The 23,392-nt window shown below is 48.6% G+C and overlaps 1 protein-coding gene across 5 annotated transcripts in view; it reads right to left on the bottom strand.

Annotated features, from left to right (window-relative positions):
* Sirt2 (Sirtuin 2) overlaps window positions 1-23,392 on the bottom strand; it is a 376,779-nt gene that overhangs the window by 136,342 nt on the left and 217,045 nt on the right. For all 5 annotated transcript variants that reach the window (XR_012829495.1, XM_075698293.1, XM_075698294.1 and 2 more), the window contains one exon: window positions 16,518-16,637. Coding sequence is in view for 4 of the 5 variants with exons in the window: in XM_075698293.1 (XP_075554408.1) it covers window positions 16,518-16,637 (120 nt within the window). In the remaining variant the exon portion in view is untranslated. The remainder of the gene's footprint in view (window positions 1-16,517; window positions 16,638-23,392) is intronic.

Below are 23,392 nucleotides of genomic sequence, written 5' to 3'. Positions count from 1 at the left end.
AACTTCACTGAGCCCTATTATATCCCATTTACTGCCCTCTAATTCCTCCAATAGCACTGCTAGACTCGCCTCACTAGATAACGTTCTAGCGTTAAACGTTGCCAGGTTCATATTCCAATGGCGGCGTGTCCGGAGCCAGTGATTCTTAGCACCCTCTGCTGCGTCGCAGGTCTGACCGCCGCCGTGGTCAGTTGCTTCGCAGCTGCTGGGGACTGAGGGCCGGGGTTTGATTGTTGTGTTCATAGGAGGTTGTGGCCAAGTACTGCACCAGGGTGGCCAATCCTGCTCTGGTGAGGGAGTGCGTTACCGGTTCTGGTCACCGGGATCAGGCCACACTTCAGGCCTGTTTGTGCAATTTTATCAACACGCGGATTTTTTTTTTTTTTAATCCGGTGGAAAATTGCCGGCACTGGGATTCGAACCACGGACCTCTTGCACACGAGGCGGGTGTTCTACCTCTACGCCACCGCGGATGATCTCTAGTCAACTGTGCTCATGCACAACTGGCCGTGTATCCATTCAGTATAATAACTGCACATCCTACGTGCCCGTCTTCTAAAGTGATTGTCGCTGCCGATGTTGTCATTTCTTGGTTCTAGGCCGCCTTAGTGTCCATCCGCTGTGGCTCTACCACTGATTCAAGTACTTTTTTTATGCCGTCTGAAGATTGTGCCCGTCGCCAGAACCTCGTACTTCCGTTTGCCCTCATCAAACTTGCTGATGGTTGCGGCGCAGTTTACGCATGCGATCCCTTTCCCTGCCTTTCATCTTTATTACACGGCGAATGCATCGGCCATCTGGACACTTTTCATGCCATTTTCCCATCCCAGGCACCTTCTGATGTGGCACTACTGCCTCTTGATGCAGTCATTTCTGCCACCGCACCTGCCGGACACGACCAAGACATCTTGTCGCGCAGCATAGATAATGCCCTCACTCAAGTCGTTCAACCACTTGAATGTTTTCGTGTGTCTTTTAACCTCGACCAGCTTTCCTTGGGGCGCAGGTCTGCGGTTGTTCACCGTATTGACACTGGTGCCCATGCTCCACTGCGCCAGCGTCCCTACCGAGTATCACCGATCGAACACCACTTTATCAGCGACCACGTTGACGATATGCTGAAACAAGGCATGATTCAAGAATCCCTCAGTCCCTGGGCTTCTCTGGTCGTGTTGGTGCATAACAAGGATGGTTCAATCAGGTTTTGTGTCAATTCCTGCCAACTGAAAGATTACACGCAAGGATGTCTATCCACTACCACATATTGACGACACCCTGGATTGCCTTCAAGGAGCCGAATATTGCCATGTGCGTTTATTTCGGCTTGTAGCAACGCGAGCTACGCAGCTCACGTCGCTGCGACGCAAGTGGCGTCACTTGACGCGTTTCGATCATGGACGCGAAACGTACAAATACGGGACCACCACTTGCGCTGGCTCAGTCCAACGAACGCCCCAGACACGCTTGCTGCTTTCGCCGTCACCGCGTTGTTCACTTGATTTAGGGCACAAGTTCGCCCATTAAACTCTCTTTACGTCTAATGCCAACGCAGTGTCCCTTTCTGTCTGCCTGCGTGCCAGGTAGCTCACCGTCACCTACGTGACATTTCGGTGGAGGTGCTTATGCTCCGGACACCCCCTCATAGCCGGGACACTAGCCCAAGTGCATCTGGAGCTGGTGACGCGGAAGACAGCTCCAGGGAAGACAAGAAGGAAGAAACCCGGAGCTGCCGCCGACTGAATTGGGACCACTACCTGCCCCTGGTCGCCGTGTGAACCACCGCTCGACGTCACCAATGCAAGCTGCCATTACACCTGCGCCGCTCGTCGTCCAGCAGCCGCGAGTACCTCCGCTTTTTAGCGGCTCCACTTGTGAAGATGTACAAGATTGGCTGGAACGTTACGAACGAGTTGCAACCTTTAATAAGTGGTCTGACGAAGAGAAACCTCGGAACGTCTTCTTCTTTCTCGAAGACTCTGCTAGAACCTGGTACGAGAACCAGGAGCTGTCCCTGACAACGTGGGAGGCTTTCAAGAGGCACTTATCTGCAACTTTCGCAAGTATTCTGTGCAAAGAACGAGCTGAGGCCTTGCTTCAAACTCGCCAGCAGCATCCAAACGAGTCCGTAACCGTCTTTGCGGAAGAAATGCAAAAGCTCTTCTGCCACGCGGACGCCAACATGACTGAAAACAAGGAGCTTCAGTACCTTATGAGGGCCGTCAAGGAGCAACTTTTCGTCGCTCTCATTCGCAACCCGCCGAGGACCGTCGCCGAATGGATTAGCGAAGCGGCCACTATTGAGAAGACGCTCGAGCTTCGCGCAAAGCAATACGACCGCAACTTAGGCGCTCCTCCGTCAGACTGCGACGACTCCCGAAGTGTCTCCGCGGTGTCCCTTCGAGATACCATCCGTGCCATCGTGCGCGACGAGCTGCGCAAGTTGCTACCGGGTGCACAACCACAAATATCCTCGCTCGCCGACGTTGTAAGGCATGAGGTACAACAAGCACTGGGCACACTCGAACCTGCCGAAACGGCGCCAACCATATCGCCACCTTGCCAGGAGCCACGCGTTTCAACTTACGCTGCCACTCTGCAAAGCCAAGTGAGGCCAACCAGCTGGCGACGGGAAACGTACGCGCCACCTCAACGCAGCCAAGCCTACCCGCCACCGCCGCGTCCGCAGCAGGCCGTCCGCTCAAACACGTTTCGGCAAACCACCACGAGGAAGACTGACATCTGGAGAACCCCAGATCGACGACTGCTTTGTTTTCACTGTGGTGAAGCCGGCCACCTCCTACGAGAATGCCCCTACCGTCAGATGGGCCTCTGCGGGTACAACATCGACGGCCCACGACCTCTTCCTGGCCAACGGCCTCGAGAAATTGAAGCCTATCTTCGAGTGACCGAAGATGCCGGCCCACGTCGCTTCAGGTCCCCGTCACCCTACCCACGCCGTTCGTCTTCGCCGTACCAAGGGTACGCGAGCGAGAGGTCACCGAGCCCTCGTAGGGGAAACTAAAGCCAGCGACGTAAGGAGGTGACGCCGCTCTCGAGCGAAGACCGAAAAACCCTCCTACAACCACGACGCATTCCGCCACCTCGACGCATTCCGACGCCTCGTCGCATTCCGACAACACGACGCGACCCGACGCAGCGACGCAACAAAACACGAAACCGCGACCCGACACCACAAATACGATGGCGCGGCTGAAGGCCACAACAGCACCTTGCCATGAGGCTTCCACCCTATGCAGCCGCAACCGTGCGAAGCGACAGACCTCCCAGTAGGTGACCGACCGACATCGAACGCAAACACCAAGTGCCGACTTACAAGTTACCCTAGATGGACATCCAATGGTTGCATTCGTCGACACTGGGGCCGACTACTCCGTCGTTAGTGGACGATTTTTGTCACAACTCGAGAAAGTCAAAACCGTATGAGAAGGTCCTTAAATACGCACAGCAGCAGGGCACCTCATAACACCTATGGGACGATGCACTGCGCGAGTGGCTGTTCATGGTCACACCTACCCTATGAACTTCACCATCCTACAGCACTGCTCTCACGACATAATCCTCGGGATGGACTTCCTGAACGAAAACGGTGCGGTGATCGACCTGCAGACGAAAACCATAACACTGACGGCAAAACGGTCAGAAAGAATTCAAAGCAATCATTATCATCGCGCCGCGTTCACCATCCTCGACAATCAAGTGAGCCTCCCGCCAAATGCTGGCGTCATGGCACTCGTTGAAACAGACGCGCTCTCAAGTGGCGATGCGATTGTCGAAGCGAACTTGCAGCTGCTTCTGGATCGCCAAATTGGCGTCGCATGCGGTGTCATCAATCAGCGTAAAGGCAGAGCGGCTGTGCTACTAACCAATTTCAGCACGGAAGACAAGCACCTCAACAGGGGTACGACGGTCACTTTCTTGGAAGAGTTCGCCGAAATAAGCAACGCATTAGCACTCTCCGAGTCGTCCCATGAGGCGTCGTCGACAGTGACTGATGAGGTGAACTTCAACATTAACCCCGCCTTGCCTCAACAAAAGCAAGAAAAGCTACGTCGCCTTCTTCTGCGATACTCCGAATGCTTTTGAAAGTCATCGAGGATCCGGCAAACGCACATAGCGAAGCATCGCATTATAACCGATGAATCGACTCGTCCCGTCCGCCGAAGTCCCTACCGCGTTTCAGCGCGAGAACGTGAAATAATCAAGACACAAGTTGAACAAATGCTTCGCGACGACGTCATTCAGCCGTCCAAGAGCCCGTTGTCTTCACCCGTGGTGCTTGTAAAGAAGAAAGACGGTACCCTACGATTTTGCATCGATTATAGGCGTCTCAACAGTGTCACGAAAAAAGACGTCTACCTGCTTCCGAGAATCGACGACACGTTAGATCGACTGTGCGGTGCCAAGTATTTTTCGTCGATGGACCTCCGGAGCGGCTACTGGCAGATTGAGATCGACAAGAGGGACCGTGAGAAAACTGCCTTCATCACGCCAGACGGTCTTTACAAATTTAAAGTCATGCCATTCAGACTATGCTCAGCGCCGGCGATATTTCAGCGTGTTATGGACACCGTGTTGTCTGGGCTGAAATGGCAGATATGCCTCGTATATCTCGACGACGTAGTCGTTTTCGCATCCACCTTCGACGAGCATCTTAATAGGCTGGAGACCGTGCTAGAGGATATTAGGGTGTCGGGACTCACTTTGAAACCAGAGAAATGTCGTTTCGCCTACGAAGAGCTCCTGTTCCTCGGTCACGTAGTTGATCGCGAAGGTGTGCGTCTGGACCCCAGAAAGACGGCTGCGATCGAAAGTTTCCCGACACCCAGTGAAAAGAAAGCTGTCCGCAGATTTTTGGGGCTCTGTGCGTATTATAGGCGTTTTGTCCGAGATTCCTCTCGAATCGCAGAGCCTCTCACTCGCCTTACGAAAGCCGATGCGCAGTTCACATGGAAGAAGCCCCAAGAAGATGCTTTTCGCGAACTTCAAAGACGCTTGCAGTCACCGCCAGTACTCGGCCATTTCAACGAGAGCACTGACACCGAGATCCACACGGATGCAAGCGGCATAGGACTCGGTGCTGTGTTGATTCAAAAGAAGAACGGCCTGGTGTGAGCCATCGCCTACGCGAGCAGATCCCTGTTGAAAGCCGAACTGAACTATTCGACGACCGAAAAGGAATGCCTCGCTGTCATTTGGGCGGTCACAAAATTTCGGCCGTATCTTTACGGGAAGCACTTCAAGGTCGTCAGTGACCACCACGCTCTGTGCTGGCTCGCTAACTTGAAAGACCCGTCAGGTCGCCTAGCTCGTTGGAGCCTGCAACTACAGGAGTTCGACATCACCGTCGTGTATAAGTCAGGCTGAAAGCACACAGATGCCGACTGCCTTTCGAGAGCCCCCGTTGAATCCGCCCCGCCCTGCGACGATGACGATGCCTTCCTTGGGCACCTTTGCACAAGATCAACGTGCCGATCCTGATCTACGCTGTGTGGTTCAATATCTTGAAGGGAAGACCGATTCAGTGCCAAAGGCATTCAGACGCGTGCTTTCATCGCTGTGCCTGCGCGACAATGTGCTTGTGAAAAAGAACTTCACGCCGTACAAAGCAGCATATATACTTGTCGTGCCAATCAAGCTAAGGCAAGAAATTTTAGAAGCGTCTCACGATGAGCCAACAGCAGGGCATCTGGGATTCACTCGAACTCTCAGAAGAATTCAAGAAAAGTACTACTGGCCGGGCCTGAACGCAGTTGTCACACGCTACGTGAAAACCTGCCAATTGCCAACGTCAGAAAACACTGCCTACAAGGCCAGCCGGCCTCCTGCAACCAATCGAGCCACCATGGAAACCATTCCAGCAGATAGGCATGGATCTGCTTGGCCCCTTCCCGACGTCTACTTGCGGGAACAGGTGGATAGTGGTAGCAACGGACTATCGACGCACTATGCCGAGACAGCAGCGCTAGCATCGGGAAATGCAATCGAGGCCGCCAGATTCTTCATAAAGAACATTATTCCCTGTCATGGTGCACCCGAGGTCCTTATTATGGACAGAGCTACGGCATTCACAGCTGAACTTACGCAACAGATTCTGCACTTGAGCCACACGAGCCATCGGCGCACTACAGCGTACCACCCACAGACAAACGGTCTTACGGAGCATTTAAATAAAACTCTCGCCGACATGCTCGCCATGTATGTCGACGTCGGGCACAAGACTTGGGACGAAGTCCTTCAGTACGTGACTTTCGCCTACAACACCGTGCCACAGGAGACAACGCAGATGACGCCATTCGAGCTTGTCTTCGGTCGCCAAGTCGCCACGATGCATGATGCGATGTTGCCTCACATTGAAGACGACAACATCCATGCAGATGTTGCTGGCTTCCTTCAACGTGCCGAGGAAGCTCGCCAGCTAGCCTGAATGTGTATTAAAGAGCAGCAAAACGTAGACACCCGACTCTACAACCTAAGACGACGAGATCAAGAGTACGCACTTCGTGACCGCGTTATGGTGTGGACACCGATTCGTCACCGCGGGCTTAGTGAGAAGCTCCTGCGTCATTACTTCGGGCCCTACAAGATAACTCGATTTGGACCGCTGGTCTATGAGGTTGTGCCCGATGGAGTGACGCAGTCACAGCGACGTCGCGCGCGACCTGAGATGGTGCACGTCGCGTGCCTCAAGAAGTTTTTTTAGCATTAGCGGACTAACAGACATTCCTTTCTTTCTCGTTTTCCATTGTTGATTCCATGCTTACAAGTTTCTTGTTTTCTTTAGCATAGACGAGACCGACCGGCGTCGCTGCAACGCAAGCGGCGTCGCTTGACGCGTTTCGATCATGGACGCGAAACGTATAGATACGGGACCACCACTTGCGCTGGCTCAGTCCGATGAACGCCCCAGACGCGCTTGCTGCTTTCGCCATCATCGCGTTGTTCACTTGATTTAGGGCACAAGTTCGCCCATTAAACTCTCTTTACGTCTAACGCCGACGCAGTGTCCCTTTCTGTCTGCCTGCGTGCCAGGTAGCTCACCATCACCTACGTGACAATATTTCTCATCACTGGATGTGTGTGGCTACTGGCAAGTGCCCATGGCTGAATCTGACCTCCCAAAAACAGCTTTTGTCACCCCAGACGGTTTTTAATTTAATGTGATGCCTTTCAGCCTTTCCAACACACCTGCAGCTTTTGAGAGGATAATGGACTCTATTCTCAGAGGATTCAAATGGCAGACCTGTATGTACTACTTAGACAATATAGTAGTATTTTCTGTGGATTTTTCCTCTCAGATCACTCGCCTCAAACAAGTTCTCAAGTGCCTCACTGCCACAGGATTACAGCTAAATGTCAAAAAAAAAATATTTTGGCACCCGTAAGTTTGCACCCATAAACTTACGATCTTAGGCCACATAGTCTCGAAAGAAGGCATCTTACGGATCCTGCGAAGCTTCGTGCGATTGCCGATTACCCCAAGCTCTGCACTCATTCTGCACAAGGAGTTCTATAGCTTCATCAGCTTGCGCTTGTATTTCCAGTGTTTCATCCCCAATTTCACCTCCATTATCGCCCTCTTGATGCAGCTTCTTGCCGGCAGCACTGACCTCTCGACTTGGAATCCTGAGTCTGATGAGTCTCTCATTTGTGTGAGTGTGAGTTTCTCTCATTTACAATGCTTTGCCGACTCCTCACATCCCCTCCTATACTGCGTCACTTTGATCCACTTACTGAAATACACACGGACACTAGTGGTATCGGACTTGGTGCCATACTCACCCAACGCAAGCATGGCTTTGACAAGTATGTTGAGGCATATGACAGCCGTATACGAACAAAGGCAGAGTCAAATTACTCTGTAACGGGAAGGAATGGTTGGCCATTGTTTGGGCAATCGGTAAATTTCGCACTTATCTTTACAGTCTTCAATTTGACGTCACTGACCACCATGCCTTGTGTTGGTTATTGCCGTTGAAAGATCCCACTGGATGCCTCGCTCACTTGGCTTTACGCCTTCGAGAATATGATATTCGTGTCATTTATCGCTTTGGAAGAAAACACTCGGACGCTGACGCCCTTTCCCATTCGCCCCTACCTTCAGAACCTGTCTCCTCAACAACTTCCACCTGCGATTCGTCATCCCTTACCATCACCGACGTGCCAGTGGAACAGCACAGAGATCCCTGGATTGCTTCGCTGCTTGATCATATATCGATCTTTGCCTGACTCACCTTCACGCGCACTCCGTCGTCAAGCTCCACATTTTGCCGTTCACGAAGGCTTGTTGTACCATCACAATTACTGAACCGACGGCCGCAGGTGGCTTCCACGTTTCCACGATGACCCCCAATGTGGCCACGCTGGCACATTCAGGACGTAATCCCGTCTTCGCCTGCGGTACTACTGTCGCAGCATGTATTGCTACATTAGCCAGTATGTTCGGTCATGCCCTATGTGCCAGTGCTGCAAGACACCTCCTCCCAGCACCGTCGGTCCTCTACAGCCATTGCCTTGCCCTGCCCGACCGTTCGACCGCGTTGGAGTCGATCTTTTCAGTCCCCTTCCGAGCACTCCTAACGGCAACCGGTAGGCCATTCTCCCCATTGACCACCACATACGGGATGCTGAAACATCGGCGCTGCCAACCGCCACTGTGAAAGACATTGCTTACTTCCTTCTTCGTCACGTCATTCAGCAACCTGGTCCACCACATGAATTGCTAAGCGATCGTGGCCGCATGTTTCTCTCAAATGTCATCGAAGCCCTCCTAAAGGAATGTCAGATTGTACATCGCACCACCTCAGCCTACCATCCTCAAACTAATGGCATGACGGAACGTTTCAATTGTACCCTTGTCGACATGCCGGCTATGTACGCATGCGACGATCACACGAATTAGGACCGGGTACTTCCATTCATAACTTATGCTTATAACTATGCTACCCAAGCTACCACTGGTTTCTCACCTTTCTTTCTTCTCTATGGACGTGAACCATCATACCACATAGACACAATTCTGTCATACCAACCTAATGTTTCTGAAGCAAAACCTATTTCTTAAGCAGCTGCTAATGCAGAAGAATTCTGTCAACTAGCGCGTTTGTTTACCACGCAAGACCAGTGTCGTCAAAAGTCTCGTCATGACGCCTCTGCATCTACTGCCCACTATTCCCCCGGAATACTGGTTTGGCTATGGGTTCCATCCACTACTCTCGGCCTTTCTACCAAACTCTTGTCCAAATACCAGAGTACTAGAGCAAACGTCACCCGTGAACTATGTCATTGAGCCGGTCGAGCCAGCTCCTGACAATTGTTTCTGAGGGCGCGAATGTCACACGGCTTAAACACTGCTACGACCTGCCTGTGCCGTCTTCTGCATGGTTTGCCAGGTTGGCTCCTTTCTACCCGGGGAGTGTTGTACCGGAGCACTTCAGCGCCAGTTATGTGCCAGCACAGAGAAAGAAGTTGATGTTCGTGTGTGTCTCGCTCTGTTGGTTTTTCGGTCTGTCACTACTTTATGTTAGTGGCCCTTTTCCAGACGGCGTGCCCATGTTGCCGAGATCAACACGCCTGTTACAATATATATATATATATGATATAGTAAGATTATAATCAGATTATGAGTAAGATCATTACTGAGAGCAGATTTTTTATTTTCTGCCCATTTTTTTCCCTCTCAATATTTAAGTTATAAACAGTGGAACTTTGATCATCTGCACAATGACTAGTCATAATTTGATTTGGCAATTGCTTCCAGCAATGCATTTATTGCATGTCCTAGTATCTACCTATCCAATAATATTATAGCTTTCTGCTAAGCAGCTTTCTTTCCCCATTGTCTCCAGAAACAATGTAGTGGTAGCTTTATATACTGAACAAATTGACCTGCAAAAAAATTGTTGCAAATTTGAAATCAGCATGAAAAACTAAAGTATGTGTCATCTTTGCCCATAAAACACAGAAAATATCTCAACGACCCATGTTCCCCTTAAGTGCTTTCACCTTTGTGCACTGTGACAAAGCCTGTGCATACGTGCCTTTTGCACTGGCATTTCAGGCAGAGCGGGAGCGCAGCGGCTTGAAGTGGTACTAATGCTTGACGAATAGTAGAAAGCACGATGCTTCACAGGGATCACTATACTGAGTACTTATCGCAGAAGGACGACAGTACGCAAGTTTGTTTACAATTGGAATGAGAGTTTGAGGAACAAGGCTGTAATATACAGAAACGATGGCCGTGCGCTACATCTTCAAGGTGATGCCCACGGATGGTGCCACCTGCTGTGCTGTGCACCCATGCGCAGGGCTTTGCAGCTGATCTCCTGTGTTGTCTGCAAGTTGCCATAGACTGCATCCTCTGGAAACCTTGGGAAAATGCTCACTGAAGGGTGCAATAAATAAGAGCCGCACTAAGCAAGAAATAAATGTGAGTTTTGTTTTCGAGCTCTACTATTATGTTTCTCTGTGGACTAGCATTAGTGAAACTATGCTTGCTAGTTGTTGAAACAGCACTCATTCTCAACATAGCGGGACTTTGCTAGAATTTCATTTCTTAGGCTTTTTAATGCCTCAAGCCGAGCCCTTTTCGTCCGATTCACTCAAACCAGACACTCGGTAGCCTGGCAGGTGACACTTATCAGCACCTATGAGCTACTGGTGTTTTTATTGAGGCACTGTCACCCTTTCAAAGATTATTCAGCATTTTACACTTGTCCCAGACACTCCATTGCACTTACAGAAGCACCTAGCCAGCAGTACATCAGATAGAATAAGAGTGCACCTGTAAACCAAGTGAGCCAGCACCTACGGATGGGCGACTGCTGCTGTAGACACCACCACTGTATAATGCCACTATGTGCCTTTCCTTACAGCGAACACCGAAAGGAAGCACCGAACACAAAGCGGTGTATAACATGCAAATGGAGATCATTTTGTCTATGTCTGCTAAAACTATGTCGCTTAAGCAGGACCAATTATGCATGAACAAATGCACGTTCCATCCTCTTAAATGTGGGATAGGCTATTCCATAAAACTAATGTTGATTTGAGATAAAATTATAGAAGCTGTAAAAAAACTACTGACATAAGAAATTCCTTGGAAAGTACTGTGCAACCTCACACAGAGAAACACAAGAAAGACAGTTCCAGTTACTCCTCCTCATATGCATAATGTTTCCCAGAATCTGAAGACAGCTGGGCGATCCAAAGCTAAAGCAGTTTTTCGGCACTTTGTAAGCTTGGTAAGCTTTGTTGTTTAAGGATTCACAACAGCACAAGAATTAAGGCTATGTGAATACCAGAATATTCAAATACAAATGCACTCTAACTTCATTCGAACCAAGTAATGAATTCGTTATATCAGTCACTTAATGCAATATATGCCCAATGTGGTGCACAATTGTACACATGCAAATAATAAGAACCCTCTGTGGCCCCCAGTATCACTACATGACCGCACATGTGATGAAATATGAATAATACAACAAAAGAATCTTCAGTATGTGCAGCATGTGACTGAGCACCTGATGCAACAGCCTTTAGATAGCTACATTCTGTTCCACTGTGATGGCCTTTCTCGTCCGCTTTCCAGTTGACTTGTCACGGTCCAGCAGCATGTGGCACATAACTCAGCCCTCCACTGCATGATCAAGGAGACATGCTAATTTTGCCGTGCCAGCTTGGCTCGGTCAGCTCGCGACCTCTGAGACTGCACCGATGCCATAGCGATCTCGGAGGCCTCTCCCAGCTGCCAGCCCGGCAGCGCGTCATACAGAAAGAAGTAAACGCACGGCTTGGACGCGACCCTGGTGACTGTGTCGGAACAAGTGATGGCAAATGTCTCATGTACATTCCAAATTGCGGATATGCTATGATATGCTTTACCGCTCTAGACAAGATGTGTATTACGCCCAATAACAATGCAAGGAGCTTGACAAGAGACTATGCCAAGATGAGATGCCTCTATACGGTGTGTTCCAAAGATGGTGATGGTGGTGGAGAACAACTTTCGCACCATCCCATACACTAGCTTTTGTTGTGAGGTAGTTTGTTGGATTCCTGTGTGTCGTGTGGTCTCTGCGAGTAGGTACAAGTCAGTTTGGCATAAAACCATACCTTTTGTCGCCCATACCCAAACAACCTTTATAAGCACTACCTTTTACTTCACCCAAGGGCTCAAATCACCACTCGCACGTCCGAAATAGCTCAGAAGGCCTGCCAGTGTAATTATTAGGCGTAATGGTGCTCGTACTGTGAAAGGAAATGGCAGGTGCACGCGTGTATAATTAAGGAATAGATAATGTGTCCAGTGACAATTGCCTCTTTCCACTCTTGGTATGCTTCACCACACTACTTTTCATATGCTTCACCGCATAACATTTCTGTACTGAGACGAAGTTAATCTTCAGGAGCCGGCGTTAAGCAACGCGTCGTGGTTTCTGAGCTTTGAAGCCGTTGGAGAAGATTACAAAAGTGGAGTCGGCGCCATTGCTAACAGCGGTGAATAGTTTAATCAAAAACACAGCACCGAACAGCAAGAAGCTTGGTAGCGAACGTTGAAGTAGCTAGGCCAAGTGTTGCCCCAGTAGTAGCTACGGCTGCCAGCGAATCTTTGTGCAAGAGCGCCTGTTCGAGGCAGCAAGATAGTCGAAATGGCAGCAGTGGTGGCTTCGATCAATGGCATTTAAGACCTGCGGTCATGTCAAAATGTCCGCAAAATCAAATGGCAAAGGGTTTCCTGCGTCCAAAATTTCAGACATTCTTATACATAAGTAGTGCGACTTATCTAGCATGTCCGAAAAATTGGGCGTCCGTAAAATTTGTCATTGGCTGTAGTTGCATAATTCTACTGAAAACCTTGCAGTGCCATGAAAACACACAAATACTGCACTTTTGCGCAGTTGGCGCAAACAGCCCTTGAGTGCGAGCAGCCAGGAGCAGGCAAGTTGAATTGTTGCAAAATGGCGCACATGGCGCAGTTGGACCACCACTGCGCACAGGTTTTTTCATTACATTTAAAAATATTGTAGGAGACTTAAGCTTCGCCTTTAAAAGTGGAACACAATAGCATTCAAAGATCCCTGACTGCTTCTCACGCTTCTTGGCAACTGGGGTGTATATAACTGTAATGTCTACCGGGAAATCCTGACCGTGATTGCTACGCAAGAAGGCGGGCTTTGTGGTAGAAACACGGCCTCTTGCTTGGGCCACGATGCAGCGGTTGCGAGCACCAGCTGGAGGTAATGCAAGGAAACGGGCGCGGCACTCCGTGGTCCTCGAGACACCCACGCGCCGGCGTTCGCAAATGGCGGATGCCACAGCCAGTCTGTGAATTGTGGAAACGCTGGAAAAGGGATTCCTTTGAGTTTTCGCGTACCAGAATTATGTTTTCTCGTATAGTCAAATTACAATCCGAGAGCTACCATGTCTTTAGGTTGCGTGTATATCATAGTTTATGATTTTCCCATGTATTTTACCTTGAGAAATCCAATTAGTTCAGTCAATTCCTTGCGTCACATGGATGGCCTGGGTATGGGTGGTTCGAAAATCTTTTTGCCGAAACAACGTCCAACCCTGGACACTGGCATGATGGTGACATGAGCTCCTTAATGCTATCGTGTTAAAATTATGTGGCGTATGCCAGAGTACCTCGCACCAAGAAACCCTGGGTGTCGCAACATTGTTGAAATCTCAATCGTGTGAAATTAGCCCTCTAAAAAATCGCACAGCAACACTTGCGATTGCACCAATCTTTACCGCTCTAGTCGTAGCATGTGAAAAAGGTTTTACTCTTAACAATGAAGAGCCCATTTTCGACATACTGGAGTGTTCCGTGCCAAAACCACGACATGATTGTGAGGACTGTGGTAGTGAGAGGCTGTTGATTAATTTTGACCTTCTGGGTTTTTTTAACCTGCACCTAATGCATGGTTAACAGGATTTGATCCTGTGAACCTACTGTGATCCCTTAATAGTGCATCGCCGAAGTCATCTTGGCACATATGCCAGAAGTCAAGTCCCTTGGTGTGAACAAGAAGAAAAGGGGTTAACCGAGGGGCCCAATTTTTATTAGTCATATTATAAGAAGCCAACAAACACTGACACCAAGGACAACATAGGGGAAATTACTTGTGCTTAATGAATGAGATAAAGAAACAATAAATTAATGGAAATGAAAGTAGGCGAAAAAACAACTTGCCGCAGTAAGGAGCTTGAGCAAGTCAAACCCAAGGCAAATGTTTGCGAAGGATACAAGGGGCACGAATTGGTCCTTCTGTTGTACATCACGAGTGGCACTGCTCCAATGTTGCTCGGGCGCAACTGGTTCCAAGCTATGGGGATTGGCGTAAAATGATTCAAACAAATTACCCAGTTAGTGATGCCAGCGAGTTGAGTGCTTATTTTCCTGAGGTGTTTGCAGAAGGCATTGGCACATTCAAGGTATTTTCTGCAAGAACTGTTGTGCCTCCAGATGCAGTGCCGAAATTCTGCAAACCATGCCCACTTCCATTTGCACTGGTTGACCTCACAACTCGGGAGACCCTGAGGTTGCAGCATGAAAACATTCTCGTTAAAGTGAGAACAGCCAAATGGGCAGCGCAAATTCTACATGTTCAGAAGAAAAAAATATGGCACAATAACAATATGCAGAGATTTCAAGCAAACAGTCAATGCTCTGTCGCTCATGGATACCCAGTTCTGCGCGCTGAATAGCTGTGGGCAGCTCTGTCGGGAGGACAGATGTTTACAAATCTAGACCTGTGAGACGCCTACCAGCAGATATCTCTGGACGCAGAAAGCTGTGAATATGTGACCATAAACACACACATCGGTCTCTTTCAGTACACACGCTTTTGGTGCTTCTGCTGCACATGCTATATTGCAGCGAGAGATGGAAAATCCGCTTCATGGTGTGCTGAAAACAGCTGCGCATATTGATGACATTGTTATTACGACAAAAGCCACTTGGCAAATCTGACGACTGTCTTGCAGAAACATCAAGAAGTTGGACTCAGGTTGAAGCTGGAGAAGTGCGTTTTCTTCACTCCAGAAGCGGAATACCTGGGCAACATCATATGCAAGCAAGGTCTAAAGCCCGACCCCAAGAAGGTGGAGGCCTTCATCAACATGCCGGAACCAGAGAGATGTTCGATTTTAATTTCTACAGACAGTTTTTGTGAAACATCTCAATAAAGACTGCGTCCCTTGCCTCAGCTGCTTCTTGAAGGGGAAAGGTGGAGCTACGTGAAAAAGCAACAGCAAGCATTCATCACAAGTAAAAGGCTCCTGTCAAATGCACCTATTCTGGCCTACTACTGTTGTGAAAAACCACTTGTTCTCAGTTGCGATGCATCCCCATACAATGTCGGTGCAACTTTGGCAATGACCGATGCAGATGGAACCGAAAGACTTGTAGCAGCAGCAAGCATTCATCACAAGTAACAGGCACTTGTCAAGCGCACCTGTTCTGTGAAATCACTTGTTCTCAGTTGTGATGCATCACCAAACAGTGTCGGTGCAGTTTTGGCACAGGCCGAAGCAGATGGAACCGAAAGACCTGTAACTTTTGATTCACCTACTATTCTTGCTTCTTAGCGAAACTTTAGTCAGGCTTGCTTTCATTGTCGCTGTCAACAAATTTCATCAATACCTGCGAAGAAAGTCGTTCACTGCTGCAACAGACCACCAGCCATAGCTTGAACTTTCTGGTTCAAGTCGAGGTGTGCCAAGTCGGGTATCATCAAGTTCTCAGATGGGCACTCACACTATCAAGCTATCACTTCAAGCTTGTCCACAAGCCAGGCAGTATGCTAGGCCATGCTGACGGACTCAGCCAGCTACCTCTTCCTGCAACTAAGGTTCATGCCTGCCAATGTATTCATGTCAGAACAAGTATACCCTGACGTCCTGTCAGCTGCAGTCATTAGACGTGCTGCAGGAAGGGATCCCGTGCTGTCACAAGTGGCTGAGGCCATCCAGACTGGATGCCCGTTTCTGGGAGGTGGAGACTACTGACTACCCAGTGACCCAGGCAGGTGGGGTAATGGTAACATAAATACATATGTATGTACGCACGCACGCAGCTAGATGGACGGATGGACGGATGGACAGACAGATGGACAGACAGACAGATCCTGGAAGGTGTGTGGAGTATGCTAACCATTCGACCGCAAACTACCCAGAAACCCAAATACATAGGTAAATGGCTACATACATACAAACAAATATACATAGTTACACAGGTACATAGCCCCCGAAAAGTGCCTTGAAGTACCCAGAAAATACTAATGCATTAAATATTTGTGTGAATAGTTATTTAAGCTTGTCGTGCACATTTTGTCATCTATGACAGCCCTCTGTTTTTAAAGAAACTGCACTAAGACTTTTTTGTTTTGCGTGCATGGCCAAAATGTGTCCAGCAGAGAGCATGCTTGTTCCAGCTAATTGGCCCAGAGTGCTTCCCTGATGCAGATGTCCCTGCCACCATAAGGACTCACCTGAAGTTGGCCTCCGAGTCAAAGTCCAAGCCACACCCAAGCCCCAGGATTTTGCTGACTAGGTTGCTGTGGCCACATTTCTCCAAGTTGATCAGGAGCCGAGGGATGGAATTGTGAACCCTGCGCAACACCTCGGCATCAAGCTTATTTTCACACACAATGGATTCCAAACAACATATCCTTTACTGAAACAAGAAATAAAATTTAATCTGCAAACTTCTCACCATATTCAGATTACTAATTATGATGATGCAATAAGGTAGTCATGCATTCATGTACAACGTTTTGGGTATCATATCTTTCTATTCTTCTGCTAATGTTGTACGCAGACATATACGAATGTTTTTCTAATAACAAAGGTCGTTGCGAGTCAGCGCACGTCCAGTGCCTTTCTTCTCTTGGTCCCAGTCTTTGTGAGCACTGCACAAACCGAAAGATGACTGTGGAGCTACATGTACAAAAATCTGTGGACGGCTAAGTTGTGTAGGTATCTCCATAGAAGAAATTTTGACTCACACTGGAGAATCAGAAAACTTACCAGCAAATATGCACTAATGGTGTGTTACATGTAAAGTCAGAGATGCGGAAACTGTGTACTGCATAGCAGCATGCAATTTTCAAGTGATGGATCCCAACACAGAATAACAACATACGTTGGTTTATTCTCTTAGAAAACAACAAATGTAAAATATATTGCAGCAGAGTCTGAGTCTTAGCACAGCAGCAGCCGCAGCTACAGTCTGGCGATCTGTGAACTACATGGCAAGTCTTGCCGAGTGGTCTGTACAACAAGCAGTGGCTTTTCCTTGGCAACGCAGCCTACTTTTAACTGTTGCTGTTGTTAAAGCCGGTAATGGATGCAGGCATAGACTGTCTGCCTCACTGGATGAAATGATCACGCGGCAAAGGCTTCAGCAGAGATACGCACGCAGTTGTGGTTATAATGTATCACTACCCGACTCCCCTGTGAAGTATACACTTCAATATTGTTAAAAGCTGGTGAACTGCATCCAGAGACTAGAATGAGTAATGTATCGTGAAGGCAGAGATGTCGATGGTTGATGGATTACCAGAGGCACGTTGGGTGTTAGCAGTTCATCAGAAAGAGTGCACGGTTTTAGTCTGTAGATGTAGATGCAGATCTCCTTCTCTCTGATGTGCAGGGTGAAAGTTTTCTCCTCGTAATGGATGATATGGTAGGGTCCAGTGTAAGGTGACCAGAAAGAAGCCTGGATGGTGTCATCGTGGAGAAAGGCGTGCGTACATGTTCCAAGCTCTTTGAAAACAAAGGGTGTTGACTTGGAATAATCTGCATCTGGTGACAGACTGAGGGTGGTCATGGTGCATCAGAGCCAGACCACAAAATAGAAGGAAAATGCGACAGCGTTCCCGTCGACCCGCCAAGGGGTGTAAGACAATGAGCTACGGCGCAGCGACTACGCGCCCCGCATCGGACGCGGTGAGCGTCAAGCAACGCAGCGTTCGGCGCGACAATGAAATGTACGCCTGAGCAAGCGACGCACGCCTGAGCCTTAGAAACAGCTCGTTTCTAAGGCAACACCGCGTTCACTAGAGGCGATTTTGTACCGCTTTGAAGCATCGAACTCGTGGCTCAGTGGTAACGTCTCCGTCTCACACTCCGGAGACCCTGGTTCGATTCCCATCCATCCCATCTTGGAAGTTGCTTTTTATTTATGAAGTGCCTGCCGTGATTTATCGCTCACGGCCAACGCCGCGGACGCCGACACCGGCTTTTCTGCGACACGAGCTCCTTAACGCTATCGCGTTAATATTCAGGTGGCCTGTGGCCACATCAGACGATGCCGAGAGGAATTCTCTGGGAAGGCATAGTGGTTTCCTGTAAACGAGCCCAGCAGATGTCGCTTGAATGTCGAGCTAGAAGGCGGCATGGAGACAGAGTGCAATGGCTGGGAGAGCCTAGAAACAGAAATAAAGGTCGCGAGGGTTGCAATGGGGGCTTGTTCGTAACGCATCTTGAATAGGTCTACAATAGCACGATTAAAAGACAGCACAAAAGAAGACACACAAGGACACACAGCGCTCTGTGCGTTCCTGTGTGTCTTCTTTTGCTCTGTCTTTTAATCGCGCTACCGTACACCTATCCTAGAAACAGGATGAGTCAGGCAAGTACAGTTACCAGTGAAAGTGTTCAATCATCCCATTGGCACAAAGGTGGTAACTGGTTGTCCCCAGTCGCTCAAAAGCGGTGGCTTACCTGGGGATACTGAAGAATAGAGACTCTAATTTCCGCCCTTGATTGGTTGTGGCACAATGAAGGATGGCTAAATAATATATCCAGCCGACAAAGAAAGTCAATGAAACATCCTCTGTGGTAACCCTTTTGATGGGCCATACTTCAGGCCATAGAGTGAAGCAATTCGTGGCAGTGAGACAGTAGCAATAAGGGGAGGGATTGCTCAAGCATCTCACTTTCCAAACGTTCGCTTGAGCTTTCATGATTGACTGGCACTGCACTTTCATCAGCGGTCATCAGCACAGAAATATGGCAGTGCGAATGAAACACCGTCTACTCAGTGATGTAGGAGGCAAAGTGAACGTTTGGAAAGTGAGATGCTTGATCTTGCCGAAGGTCCAGCTGGTGGAGACGGCCTAATGATGTCAAGGTGGACATGTTGGAAACATTGTGAAGGTTAGGAGAATGTTCCGAGTTGTGAAATTATACAACGGGTAACTTTAGCATATTGGCGTTGAACGCAGGTGCATGCCTAAGTGCGACAGTCACGCTGCATGGAAGGACAAATGTAGCAGTCAGCTACAAGGTGCATGGAGGGGCGTCGAGGCACAGTCATCAGGAAGGCTGAGGTGCAACTAGTTAGAGAGGCCACAGCAATATGATGAGACTACATAAGGTCTGGGCCGTCTGGTGGCTATGTTTCAGTAGGCAGTGGTTTCTGACCCGGGACAGGAAGTTCCTGTAGCTAGAGTGAAGAGCCACCCTTGAGGAGTTACCACAGATTGGCACAAGATGTCTGAGCCTCTACAAGGAAATCATTAGTCATAGGTGAAAATTTGATGGCGGAGATATGGGAAAGTGTGTCAGCAATGAAATTGCCCTTCCCACTGACATGCTGGATGTTGGTGGTAATCTTGCCGAGAAACGACAGTTGGGTTTGCTGGACAGGGGGAAATATATTGTGAAGTTGCAAGAAGGCACATGTGATAGGTTTGTAGTCAGTAGAGATGGTGCAGTGCGGCACTTCGAGGATGTGGCAAAATGCTGAACTTCGTATGTGGTGAGCAGCTCCCAGTAGTAAGCAGGCTAGTTGGTTTGTGCTGGAGTCATAGTTGTGTTGGTGGAACTGGTGATGGTAGGGGTTGTATCCCGAGTAGTGAGTTTCTCGGATAGTGCCTAGGGGCTCAAGGTATTGTCTACGCATTGCATAAGGGCTGCTCCAATGACAATGCTAGAGGCATCCATGAAGAGCCTCAAGGAAGCATTTAGTGCTGGATGGGACACCACTGTAACAGTGCGGAAAGCAGCTTTACAGTCCTTGAAGGCTTGCATCAAAACTGGTGTCCAGGTGAGGGCTCATTTACCTTGTATATTGACCAAACCATCATGGAGGGAAGCCTGATAGGTAACAGTTTTAGGCAAGAAACATGTGTAGAAGTTAAGTATGCCAAGGAAACGACATAGATCCTTGAGGGTGTTTGGCTCAGGGTAACCTTGTAGTGCCAAGATGCCTTCAGGCAAAGGTCGAGTACCTTCTTCCGAGACTTGCAGCCAGATAAGGTGGTGACTGAACCTACTTCACCTACATCTTCACCTACTTTTCGAGAAAAGACCGGGATGTTGTCGAGACAGACAAATCAGAATTGGAGGAAGCTGGAGACTTCACTGATGAAGCATTGGAAGGTTTGTACCGCGTTTCCATGGCCGAAGCTCATGAAGGGAAGCTGACGAAAGGAAGCTCATCAAAAAAAGGAGAACAAACCGAAGGGAATGATGATAGCAGTCTTCAGGACACCGTTTGACAGGAATTTGTGTATAGCCCTTGACCAGATCAAACACGGAGAAAACATGGAAGCCATGTATGCGGTGGGTGAAGTCCTACATGTAAAGGTTGGGGTACATTCTCGGGAGTGGTGCAGGCATTGAGGGCACGATAATCTCCACAGGGTCGCCAGCCGGCCAACTAGTTTGGTAGGTGAAGTAGTGACGCCCACGGTCCCTCGAAGTGGCACGCCATTCATGTGTCAAGCACAAAGTCAAACTTGGGCGATGCGCAGGTAGTCTGGAGCCAGACGGCAGGCGTGGCAGGAAAGCAGAGGGCCAGCGGTGGTCTGGATGTAGTGAACAGTGTTGTGACTTCCAGTTGGCAGTCAGCCAACTAGAAGTCTGTGGTATTTGTTTCCTGGTGTCCTTGTTTTATTCACGCTGTTTAACCTCAGTTATAAATATGAACCAACTAGCCCTCATCACGACCTTACTAGTGTTGTGACATACCTCGCATGGAAGCCCACTGGGACAAAGTCAAGTCAGGAAATGAAGGGAGAAGGATAAGGTAAGACAATAGATTTTCAACAGCGAGTAAATTAACAATAGACTGATTGGTGGGCATACACTAGCCTGGCAAAGAGAGACCTATTGTGGCGTTAATGATGCAGTCATCGCAACAATCAAGGAGGAGGTTGTAGCATACAAGTAAGTCGGAACCGATTATTGGTTTGCAGACGTTGGCAATGACAAGTTCCAATGAAAGCCACAATGCAGGTATTTGAATTGGATGTGCAGATGGAGCAAGCTGTAAGTCGATAGCGGACCACTTCGCCGTACTCAGCTCGAAGGATGCACAGGGAGAACAAAGATATAGCAACCTGTGGATTGGGAGCTCATCGTCATGTCTGCGAACTGCAGCTGGCTCCCCTAATGTCCAGGGCAACAGGACGGTTTGCATTTGCGGGCCATTTCTCCAAAGCGCCAATGGTAGCAGCAGCGGCCGGTGCCATCTGGATGTGATAAGTCAATGTTGCAGTCATGGGTTTGAGGGAGATTATGGGGACACTACTGAAGGCGTCAATCCAGATGCTCTTGGATGGAGCTTAGCTGTCGGGTGGTGTCACCAATGCAGCGGACAATGTTGGAGACTCCCAAGTGCAGGTTGATGGCCTGCATGGTGGGAGATAATGATGCCAGCGAAATGCAGTCAATAATCTCGGCAAGTTGGCCTAGCGGTAGTGCATAGTTAACCTGGAGAATGACCTAGATGTGGTGGTAGTCATTGAAGACAACATTTGGAAGAAGGGTACAGCCGATGGATGAGTTAAGACTTTAGGTGCCAGTACGGGTCAGCCGTTGTAGGCGAGGATGTTCCAGATCTCGGGACATTCGAGATCCATGTTGCAGGTGGGAGCCAGATGGGTTACGAAAAAGTCATAGCGCGTTTGATCCTCAGTGATGGATGCCAGGGAAAATGGGCTTCAACCAGTGCAAACCATGATACAGGCAAGTTTGACAAAAATAATGGAAGCTTGACAGCGACACAGCAGCATCCAGGCTGGCTTCGTGTGCAGCAGCACCCTGAGGGCTGTTTTCATCGAGCACGAGCTCCTGCTGTTGATTCTGGATCAGTTGCTGTGGGGTCTGCAGCTGCCGTTGTAGTTGTTGCACTTGCTGTTGAAGGGCGACAAGGGCTTCCTAGTCAGTCATGCCGGTGTGATATGTCCACTGTTCCGGTCACCAACAGAGGATTGCAAAGTGATGCATCCTAATCGAGAATACCAGCACAAGCTGGTTTGTTCCTTTAGAAAACATTCAACGTAAAATGCATTACATTGCAGCAGAGGGAGCAGCAGCTGCAGTTGCGGTATAGCCATCTGTAAACCATGCAGTAAGTTTGGTCGAGTGGTCCTTACGGCAAGCAGTGGCTTTTTCGTGGCGCACAGCCTACTTATAGCTGTTGCTGTTATCGAGGCCAGTGATGTGCGCAGGTGTGGAAGGTGTGCCTAGCCAGACAAAGTGATGACGTGGCAAAGGTAGAGCTATGTGTGCAATTGTGGAGATAGTGGAGTGCCACAGCAGCAGCAGCAGAGAAGCTATAGATCGTGACTGAACAGGAAGAAACTGACTATCACAGAGGAAAAATTTGATGATAATTCAAACGGCTGTTACCTACTGTTCAAAGTCAGATCAGGAGATTTGAGAACATGTACTACTTATAGTACATGAAGATGGTTTGCATCCAATTTATGAAATGTTTATTTAAAATTGTATAAGACATTTTTGCATTTGTATTGTTTATAAGCCACTCTCCTCTGTAATGTCTATATGACCCTGAGGTTATCTCTAATAAATTAATAACTGAAGTTTTAAGGACACATGCTTTGTTGCCTGCTGCACCTACCTCTCTCATTTCTAATTGTTATTGTCAGAAAGAGGTTTACAGATGAAAAACAGTTTATTTCATGAGAAAATAAAAATGGGCATGTGATGAGCGGATTCCTTATAATCGCCGTCTCTAAGCACATTCAAATCGGCAGGTGCTTCACTTACTTCTCCCTTGTCACACTTGCCACTGTGGCTGCAGTACATTACCGGCTGTGGCACCTTTCTTTTGATAGGGAGGATAAAAAAACAGAAAGAAAACACTTGTCTGCCTGTTTTTCTGTGCACGTAAGGAACCTTCGTGGTGACAATTCATCTGCAGCACCCCACAAGGTGCAAATCATAGCAGACTGTGCAGCTTTGAGGGATTAAACACCAGAATCTATTTTTTATTTATTACACCTATATTCCCTTGTTTTCATGGCAGCACAGCGGCTGCATTCTCGTACCAACATATTGGCGCAGCATTCTCACAACCATTTCCTCTGCAATGAAAGAGAAGTGCACT

The sequence above is a fragment of the Dermacentor variabilis genome, chromosome 7, assembly GCF_050947875.1.
Source record: "Dermacentor variabilis isolate Ectoservices chromosome 7, ASM5094787v1, whole genome shotgun sequence".
In the NCBI taxonomy this organism is placed as follows: Eukaryota; Metazoa; Arthropoda; class Arachnida; order Ixodida; family Ixodidae; genus Dermacentor; species Dermacentor variabilis.
This window is presented reverse-complemented; position numbering and strand designations above follow the sequence as displayed.